Source organism: Littorina saxatilis, linkage group LG1 (genome assembly GCF_037325665.1).
Source record: "Littorina saxatilis isolate snail1 linkage group LG1, US_GU_Lsax_2.0, whole genome shotgun sequence".
In the NCBI taxonomy this organism is placed as follows: domain Eukaryota; kingdom Metazoa; phylum Mollusca; class Gastropoda; order Littorinimorpha; family Littorinidae; genus Littorina; species Littorina saxatilis.
In genome coordinates this window covers 14,613,104-14,623,103 of record NC_090245.1, presented here as the reverse complement: position 1 = coordinate 14,623,103, position 10,000 = coordinate 14,613,104, and the positions used below count along the sequence as shown (strand labels likewise).

Sequence of the window (10,000 nt, the reverse complement as noted above, 5' to 3'; positions counted from 1 at the left end):
ACAATGGCTTTTGTTTTGTCAAGAAAGTAGCAAACGTCTCACCCAGAAACTTGAAGTCTCCTCTTTCTGTCTACGTCTGTCTCTGTCTTTTTAGCGCTCTTACGCACTCTTTAGCGCGCTCTGTCTATCTCTCTGTCCCTCCTCCCGCCCTCTCTCTCTCCCCCCTCTCTCTCTCTCGCTCTCTGTCTGTCTGTCTGTCTGTCTGTCTCTGTCTCTGTCTCTGTCTCTATCTCTCTCTCTCTCTCTGTCCCTCCCTCCCTCTCTCTCTTTCCCTCTCTCTCCTCTCTCTATCTGTCCCCTCTCTCCCTCTCCCTCTCTCTCTCCCTCTCTCTCTTTCTGTCTCTCTTTTCCTCCCTCTCTCTCTCACTCTCTCTCTCTCTACCCTCCCTTCCCCCTCTCTCTCTCTCTCTTTCTCTCTCTCTCTCTCTCTCTCTCTCTCTCTCTCTCTCTCTCTCTCTCTCCCCCCCTCTCTCTCTATCACACTCTCTCTCTGCCCCTTGCGAGTGTGTCGGACAACACATTAGCGTGTCTTCAAAAGCTACAGCCACCATGTTTGTTGGTCAGGGGCCGCAATCAGGGCTGTTTGAGGATTGCCGAGAAGGTGTGACAGCGAGAGAGGCACGTTCCTCTGTGTGTGCTGAATGCACGTGATAATGAACGGCAAGAAGTGTAATGGGGTCAACTCGGTTACTGTCCTTTCTACTATTGTTTGAGGATACTTGAGGACCGAGAAGGCATGTGTGTGTGTAGGGGGTCTATATGTGTGTGTGTGTGTGTGTGTGTGTGTGTGTGTGTGTGTGTGTGTGTGTGTGTGTGAATGCTTGCGTGCTTACGTGCGGACGTGTGCAAGCGGGCGTGCGTGCATCTGTGCATACCTCCCTGCGTGTGATAGTCTTCATGAGAGTATTACTTTATGTATATGGGTCTATATGTGAACGCATGTCCGGTTGTTTCTATCAGCATATAAGGAAACACGTAAAGACATTTGTAAGGTAATTTGACCATTGACGCGATCACGTCAACTATGCACGCCATTTTGCATTTTCTGTCCAGTTTTCCGTTACACTTCTCGTGGCTGCAACGCAATATTCTTTGTTCGATACTTTCGTCACACTTGTGTGAAACCCGTCCAGGAATTTGCCACATAAAGAACAACTGTCCGAGGAAGAAACAAAACTTGCCTAAATGTTAAAAAAATAAAGGAGAAAGTTGTGACTTCATTCAGAAAACAGAGACTTGAAAGTGTTTTCGTGTCAGATTTTGGACAAATGCAAACAAGCACGGAAGTGCATGCACGCACGCACGCACGCACGCAAGCAAGCACGTACACAAGCGCACGCAGACACACACACACACACACACACGCACACACACACACACACACACACACACACGCTCGCACTCACACATGTACACATACACACAGACGCACCTACGCATGCACGAACACAGACACACACACAGACACACACAGACACACACACACACACACACACACACGCACACAAACACTCAGACAGACAAACACACACACACACACACACTCACACACACACACACACACACACACACACACACACACACACACACACACACACACACACACATACTGGCTTGCACGTTGACACCCGGTCGGTCACACTATCAACACAGTCTGTTGTCAAGTTGGTTTATTATGCACTTTTCTTTTCGTTGTACTCAAAATAATTGTAGTAAAACCGTCTCACAAAATGTTAAAACAGATTTGTTTCTTTTTTTAATATAAAAAAAAATATCACAAAAGTTCATCACAGTAATTTCATTTTTTTCAGACAAGACTTTCCGTTAAAACTCGATATATTTACATCATTTTTCGCTTTCTTAATTGTACCAACACTGTAAATTCAAATGATGATTTGATGCAGATTTCCATGTTTTTTTTCTGAAGTTTTGAATTCAGTTTCTGTTTCACCGATGACAGAAATAGTATGGAGAGAAAGACAAAGGGAAAGCTGCCTTTTGGCTTAGTCGCAGTTATAAAATCACTAAGAATGAACATTAATTTCTTAAATAAACTATATGAACACAGAGCCACCACCCGTTACAGGACTGTATCTCCTTCTCTTTCTCCTTAAAGATTTTTTTTCTCTCTCTTTCTCTCTTTCGCTCTCTCTCTCTTTCTCTTCAGCGTCATACGTTGTTCTTGAAACGTTCAACATTTTTTCTCGCGCGCAGTAAATGTCCATCCCTATCTTGCTGACTCTTGATCTTAAGTCTGTAGTGATTGATCTTCATCATGACGTCATGCGTTCCTACGTCATACGGTCAGCGGTGACGTCACATGTTGCTCCGGATCCAGTTGTTGATGCCGGTGTGCGTGACGCGAGCGTAGACACCCGGGTAGCCTGGGGTAGCGCAACCTCTGCCGAACGACACCACGCCGAACAGATAATAGACCCCGTTGTACGAACACATCAGCGGGCCGCCAGAATCACCCTGTAACATGATACAATACCATACAATACAATACAACAATACAATACAATACAATACAAAACAATGCAATGCAACGCAACGCAACGCAACGCAACGCAACACAACACAACACAACACAACACAACACAATACAATACAATACAAAAAACCAATCCAATCCAATCCAATCCAATCCAATCCAATACAATACAATACAATACAATACAATAGAGAATCACCCTGAAATCACAGATTCGACAGAGTTTAATCCCATGGTTATACATTTGTTATGACTGAGAAGTGAGATACTTTTTTTCCGATGAAAGATCGATATTTCAGTATTGAAGTCTGTGGTAAGAAGGAACAATCTGCAGCGTTACGTCATAACACACATCATTGTATTTGAAGGTATATCTGTTTGTTTTTGTGTGGTTTATTTCATTTTATCGGAAAATGACTAATAATATCAGAGATGAAATGATCAACCGATCAAACGTGACACACCGGTTGACAGTTTAATTTGACCAGTTCCTTTCGAACAATAAGATTTACTGTGTTTTAGACTTCGATTGGTTTGAACAGTGTTTATTCAGCAATGTATGGATAACGTATATTGCAATTCAATCAAGTTGGCGTTTTAATGAAACAGATCCTGTGATTGGTCAGATTGCCCCAACTCATTAAAAATTACCGGTCATTAATTGTCGATGAACACTCGCTAAAAAGGCCATTAACAACCTGCTGGCGAGGCGTATTGATACAACCTCAACTAGTCTCGGTTAGCTTTGAGGGTCATTTTACAAGTAGGATACATGAAGGCCAACGAAATTCTGAGACCATAAGTTATGCGAAGTGATGACGTCGAATACGTGACGTAAGTTGATGCATAAATTTATCCGGACTACGTCAGTCAATTCCAAAGATCGCTTTTGTGATGAAAAGAATTTGTTTTTGAGTTTTCTGTCCAGAAACCCATCAAAAAAGAAGGGAAAATGTATGTGAAAGAACAAAATAAACAGGAGCAGAGTGATAATTAAGATAGGAATACAGAGACATATTTCTTGGGACTTGACCCTTGCAGGTAGGTGGACTGAAAGTAGTGTGTGAACAGAACAGAACCAATTCTGTCTGTTTGCAGCCGCATGAAAGCAGGAAAGAGATCGTCGTCAGATTGAATTGCAATAACATTAACATGCTTCCATTTGAAACTTCTCGGTCTTCATCGTGGATTGACGCCCTCCCAAAGTCTAACTGAAGCCCTCGGCGTCGCTTCGCTCCGTCGGGCTTCAATTAGCTTTGGTCGGGCGTCAATCCCCGATGAAGACCTCGAAGTTTCAAATGGAAGCATGTTAATGTGTAAATAATACATATCAAGGATCAACAACAAGCTCAAGCTTGATGTACGTAAGTGACCTGTTTGTTGGAGAGCGATACAGGTTTTGATTGCGACTAGCACGATCCCTCAATTATGTACGTACGCTCCCGTTGACCTCGTGTTCAGTATCTCATTCGGCGATCACGTAACCTCTCTAGTACAGTAGTACCTGCGATGAAAGGACACCCATTGGGACCTGTCAAACGTGTCCCTACATTGCAGATGGCCTTGTCCAAACAGGAACATTTGGGTCAAGATAATAGACAACAAAAGGTGTCCTATATTGGTAGGTGTCCTCTTATCGGAGAGGCCTGGCATCGTAGGTACCATTGTATTGCATCTTGACCAGAAACACTTAAGGACACCGGGGCCCGGGTAGCTCAGTTGATAGAGCCATGGACTTGTGATCCTAGGCTCGCAGGTTCGAATCCGGGCCGGGACGGACAACTTATGTGCAGACTCAGAGACGGTATCCATGTTAGGCCAAAAAAGAAAATAGTTTGTTTACGGTAACCCGACCGACCCTATTTTTTTCGCGCGACCCTAGACTTTTTTTGGCATTTGGGAAAAAAAGAAAGTAAAAATATGGTTTTTGGGGAAAAAAAAAAATCCCGACCTACCGACCCTATTTTTTTGGCCTATGTTACCGTAAACAGACCTTTTTTTTTGGGCCTTACAACCCCGTGTCACCCCTGTGGCACGTAAAAGAACTCGGTCATTCTGCCAGAAGTGCAGATAGCTGATAACACCTAAACACGCACACACCTGGGTAGCGCGACTCTGCTGCTGCTAACTTTCCACTGGGAGGGAGCGACCCGAATTTCCCAGCGATGGGACAATAAAGTAATGAAAATGAAATGAACATAATAATGAAATACTGACCAGACAGGAGTCGATGCCGCCGTTCCGGAGGTCCCCAGCGCAGATCTTGATGTCTGAGATGAGACGGGTGTCCCTGAAGGCCGCCTGACACTGATTGAGGGGAACGATGGGCAGCCTCACCTTCTGCAGGTTGGTCTGAGCTGACGGGTTGCTGTCTGCAAAGTACAATAAAGAGACAAAATGAATAGATGGATAGAAAAAGAACAGTGATAATTAAGGTGAATGGACGAATGAATGAATGAATTATTAAATCCAAAAACAAAGAGACTCCCAACGTTCCAAAATTCAGAATCAAAAAACAAGAAAGGTAGGTTGTTGGAACGTTTGTTATTGACAAACAATACATTCACAGATATTTATGTATACAGATATATACAAATATCTGTGAATGTATTGTTTTGTCAATGACAAACGCTCCAACAACCTACCTTTCTTGTTTTTTTAATGAATTATTAGATGAAGGAAGGAAGGAATGTATGCAGAGAGGTGTTCAGTTGAGAACAATGTTATTAATTAGTACATATGTTTAAATATAATATTGATATTGTAGTCTTTCGTTTGTCTTCATGGCACATGCACCACCACTGCAATTTCTCCATGTGAGATAATAAAGTTAATTTGATTTGATTTGATTTGAATGCGTGAAAGGATTAATAGATTTGTTAGCTAGATACATAGACAGACAGACAGACAGAAACAGACAGCAGACAGACAGACACATATATAGATAAATAGATAGATACATACATGTATACATACATACATACATACATACATACATGTACATACATACATACATACATACATACATACATACATACATACATACATACATACATACATACATACATACTTACATACATACATACATATACCGAGCAACAACAACAAAAACGCGAAAAAAATCGGCATTGTCGAACAATTTTAGAGTTAGAATGATCAAACCACAAAAGTTTGATAAAGGCATGTTTGACCTAGCTGTTGTGTGATTATTTTGCTGCTGCGACTGTTTCAACACACGGGACAAGCAGGTTTAACGTTAATGAAGTTTTGGAGGTCTCGCTCAGTCTGTCTTCATCGCGTTCTCTGGCCACTGATCGGACACTGGTGGCTTCCAATGATGCTCCTGGTAGTGTCAGTGGCTGTATTGAATCGATCTCGAAGACGTTGTGGCAAGAAATTGCGATCTTGTCTTATTGAGGTAATGCGTATAATCCACCGCGTTGCATAACTGCAGCACTTCCAATGTCAACAAAACATTGCGGAAGGTGATAGACTGTTGACATGTGTACGTTTAAAGCACATGCAAGCGCTTCTGGATCATCCCCAGCTTTAAATCGACCTGGCATTTTGGTGGTGTCAATCTTGGCATCTTGGCTGTTTCAAAAGTGAGACTGGCAGCAAGCGTGCCATGGTCTCTTTTGGTTGCTAATGCATTAGTGAACACGCGCACGTCTCACACATCAGATTTCTCCTGCTCTACTTGCACGTGCTGCGAGCGCGCATTATGTGTTTAACGTTAAACCTGTTTGTCCCGTGTGTTAAAACAGTCGCAGCATCAAAATAATCACACAACCGCTAGGTCAAACATGCCTTCATCAAACGTTTGTGGTTTGATAATTCTAACTCTATAAATGTTCGAGATTTTGTCAAGCACACAATGCAGAATTTTTTCGCGTTTCTTTTGTTGCTCGGTATACATACATAGGTAGAGAGAGGGAGATAGATAGATAGATCGATATTAAAGGAAAAGTCCAAGGTTTAGGGTCACTTTTGATATGTCCACCCTCTTAATTCATTCACCACAACTGCATGTGTAAAAATGAACACAGAAGCCCCAAAACTATACTTTGACTCGTTTTTTGGCTGTTCTGAATCGTTCCAACGCGCGCGGTCTTGGCTCATGACCTTGTGCACTTACGTGTGCTACGTCACGAGGCTTGAAGAACAAACATGGCCGGCTCCAGCAGCAAGGAAGACAAGTGGAATACGGACCGGTTTTCAGCCAGCCTGGTGCTTTACATATTAATTATGAATAAAAACAAGAAATTCCTTCGAGGTAGGAAAAACACCCCCGTTGGTCAAAGGGAAATAACCATTCTCACTGCACCCATTCTCACTGCCACCAACTGAGAAGGTTATTTCCCTTTGACCATGAATATGTTTCTCTATAAGTCCTTGTAGAATCTTAATCCACCAATAACTCCCTAACCGTGTGTTTGACTGGTCCCAATTTTTGTAAGGACCGTCTCAGGAATGTATAGAACCTGTTCACCAAGTTTGGTGACGATCGGTCCGTTCATTCTTGAGATCTATATGCGAACACAAACACACAAACACACAAACACACAAACACACAAACACACAAACACACAAACACACAAACACATCGAGCGAAACCTATACACACCCCTATACCGGGGGTTTAAAAACATACTATTCAAACAAAATAGTCTGCTTTCGCAAGGCACCACTGACAGTATAGTCATGTGCAACGTACATTGTAGTGCTCCCCAACCAGCGGCGATGCAGCCCTCCGTAGCAAAAGCATCGGCTTCGGCGTTGGGCAGACAGATGGCGCTCGTGCACCTGTCAAACTCCAGGTAGCGGTCCAACGTCAGAATGGCCACGTCATAATCTGAAACGTCATCGATGTATGCCGTCAGCAATGACAAATATATTTCTGTCATTCTGTGTGTGTGTGCGTTGGGGGGGGGGGGGGGAGAGGGTGAGCGTGGGGATGTGGTTGAGTGGGATGGGACGGGGGTACGTGTGTGAGATAAGAATGGGCATTTATGTGCGCGCGCGCGTCTGTGTTTTCGTGTGTTCACATGTGTGTATATGTGTGTGTGTGTGTGTGTGTGTGTGTTTGTGTGTGTGTGTGTGTGTGTGTGTGTTTGTTTGATTATGTGTTTGTGCGTGCGTGCGTGCTTGCGTGCTTGGTGTGTGTGTGTAGGGGGGGGGGTCTGTGAGTGTGTGTGAGTGCCGCGCGTGTGAGTGTGTGTTTGTGTGTGTGTGTGTGTGTGTGCGCATGCGTGTGTGGTGCGTGTGTATGTGTGTGTGTGTGTGTGTGAGCGAGGCGTCGGGCGGTCGGTCTGTCTGTCTGTCTGTGTCTGTTTCTGAGTGTGACATTGTGAGTCTTTCTGTCACATTCCAGCTCTCAATATATTGTGTGTTCTTCATATTGTAACCCAAATGTCTGCAATGTCAAAGATCCGTACCGTAATATCTCAGGATGAAGTTGGGGTGCACTGTCACCCTCGTGACGTAGGCAATTTTTGTCCACTGCTGATTGGAGGAGCCGTACTTGACCGTCACTCTGTTGGAATTGGTCACGCCCCCTGACCTGTTAATATATGCATAAAGAATTAGGTCAGCTTTGCATAGATCTGCATACCCAAAACCTATACAAATTTAAAAGGAAAATGAATGAATAAACAAGTCAGTAGATTAGTAAGTAGGCAAGCAAGCAAGCAGACACGTGTTTACAATCGAAGAAACCAACAAACAAAGATATTAATAAATGTATAATGAATAGGTTAATACACAAAGAAATAAAGAAATGCAATGTCATAACTTTGGAATCATATGTCATACAACAAATTAACCAACATTTGATGGACTCAAAGCTTTCCTTCGAGCATGCAAAAAGTCCTGTACTCTGACAAACGAAAGCAAACATATGGAAAAGGAAAGAGACCTTCATTACGAAAAACTGCACAGAAAAAGTCATACCTCATCAGTGAAGACACAAACATGCTTTATTATTCTGCCCATGATGCTAGTACTGGGCCATCGATGTTGTTGTAAAGTAACACCCTCCCCCCCCCCCCCCCTCCCTGTCTTTTGAGATCCCAAAATTAATTTTTTTAAGACACTACCCTTTATTTGTGTGTAAAACTTTTCGTTTTCGGATGCTGTGTTCAATACGTGTGTTCATTTATCGACCTTTCACTAGTTTCAGGTCTCTTTAATGATATTCATTTTCTTGGAATTTTTTGCCGGTGTAACACGAAATTTTTACTCCACGAAAAATTTACTCCGGAGTAAACATTTCGTACGGAATTCTTACTCCGAGTACACCTGTCGTACGAGAAAAGAACTCCCCAAGGTACGAAAAAATTGCTCCCTCCACGAAATTTTGACTCCCCATTTTTTTTTACTTCATGTGCAAATCTCGTACGCGAAAATGGGATGCGTGCGAAGGGATAATGCCAATATATGATCTCGCGCTAAGAAATGTCGCGCTACCCTCCCTCCACCCCTTCCACCACCAAGACTTACAGGGGACAGGGGAGAAAAAGGTGCGTACACCTGGCGTGGGCAGTAAATTGCTCGTGTTAGGGTGGAATAATTTATTCGTTATTTATTCGTCAGGGGAGTAACATTTTCGACCGAAATGTTGACTCGGAACACACCTGTCGTTGGAAGTTATTTTCTCGTGTTATGGGGGAGTAGTTGTTTTTCGTAAAGAGAGTAACATTTTCGTACGAAGGTTTTATACTTAGGAGTAAAAATCTCGTGGGAGTAACTTTCTCGTGTTATACCGGTCTTAAAAGGCGGGTTCTACTGTACTCACGTGGTGTACACGCAATGCGCAGCAGTGACAACCGTGTTGGAGTCCACGATGCTTCCGCCACAGAACGTGGAGCCGATGTTGATGACGACAGCCCAGGGGAACTCACAGTCAGAGGCCTGCGTGCCTCCCACGATACGCCCCACTGGGGACACTCCGCACGACGCTGTGCGAACGAACGATACGCATCAGTTAAAATTCAATAACCCCCACACACACACACATACACACAGACGCATGGACGCACGCGCGCACGCACGCACACACACACACACACATACGCATGCACCCACCCACACACACACGCACACACACACACACACATAGATACATACACCTTTTATCTTTCCCAGTCAAAACTTGACTAAATGTAAACATAACAAGTCGCGTAAGGCGAAAATACAATATTTAGTTAAGTAGCTGTGGAACTCACAGAATGAAACTGAACGCAATGCCATTTTTCAGCAAGACCGTATACTCGTAGCATCGTCAGTCCACCGCTCATGGCAAAGGCAGTGAAATTGACAAAAAGAGCGGGGTAGTAGTTGCGCTAAGAAGGATAGCACGCTTTTCTGTACCTCTCTTTGTTTTAACTTTCTGAGCGTGTTTTAAATCCAAACATATCATATCTATATGTTTTTGGAATCAGGAACCGACAAGGAATAAGATGAAAGTGTTTTTAAATTGATTTCGACAATTTAATTTTGATAATA

General features: G+C 43.2%; 2 protein-coding genes across 3 annotated transcripts in view; both read right to left on the bottom strand.

The window, feature by feature from the left end:
- The window catches only part of LOC138962547 (chymotrypsin-like elastase family member 2A), a 9,431-nt gene extending 9,405 nt beyond the window's left edge, over positions 1-26 (bottom strand). Inside the window, exon 1 of the mRNA XM_070334395.1 lies at positions 1-26. This exon is cut by the window's left edge and continues 353 nt beyond it. The gene's annotated coding sequence lies outside the window, so the exon portion shown is untranslated.
- A 1,629-nt stretch (positions 27-1,655) lies between these two features.
- Positions 1,656-10,000, bottom strand: part of LOC138962561 (chymotrypsinogen A-like) — a 26,530-nt gene continuing 18,185 nt past the window's right edge. For both annotated transcript variants that reach the window (XM_070334429.1, XM_070334420.1), the window contains exons 4-8: positions 9,291-9,453; positions 7,933-8,057; positions 7,212-7,349; positions 4,712-4,866; positions 1,656-2,475 (exon numbers count right to left, since the gene is read on the bottom strand). In XM_070334429.1, coding sequence (XP_070190530.1) covers positions 2,317-2,475; positions 4,712-4,866; positions 7,212-7,349; positions 7,933-8,057; positions 9,291-9,453 — 740 coding nt within the window. In that variant the 3' untranslated portion in view covers positions 1,656-2,316. The remainder of the gene's footprint in view (positions 2,476-4,711; positions 4,867-7,211; positions 7,350-7,932; positions 8,058-9,290; positions 9,454-10,000) is intronic.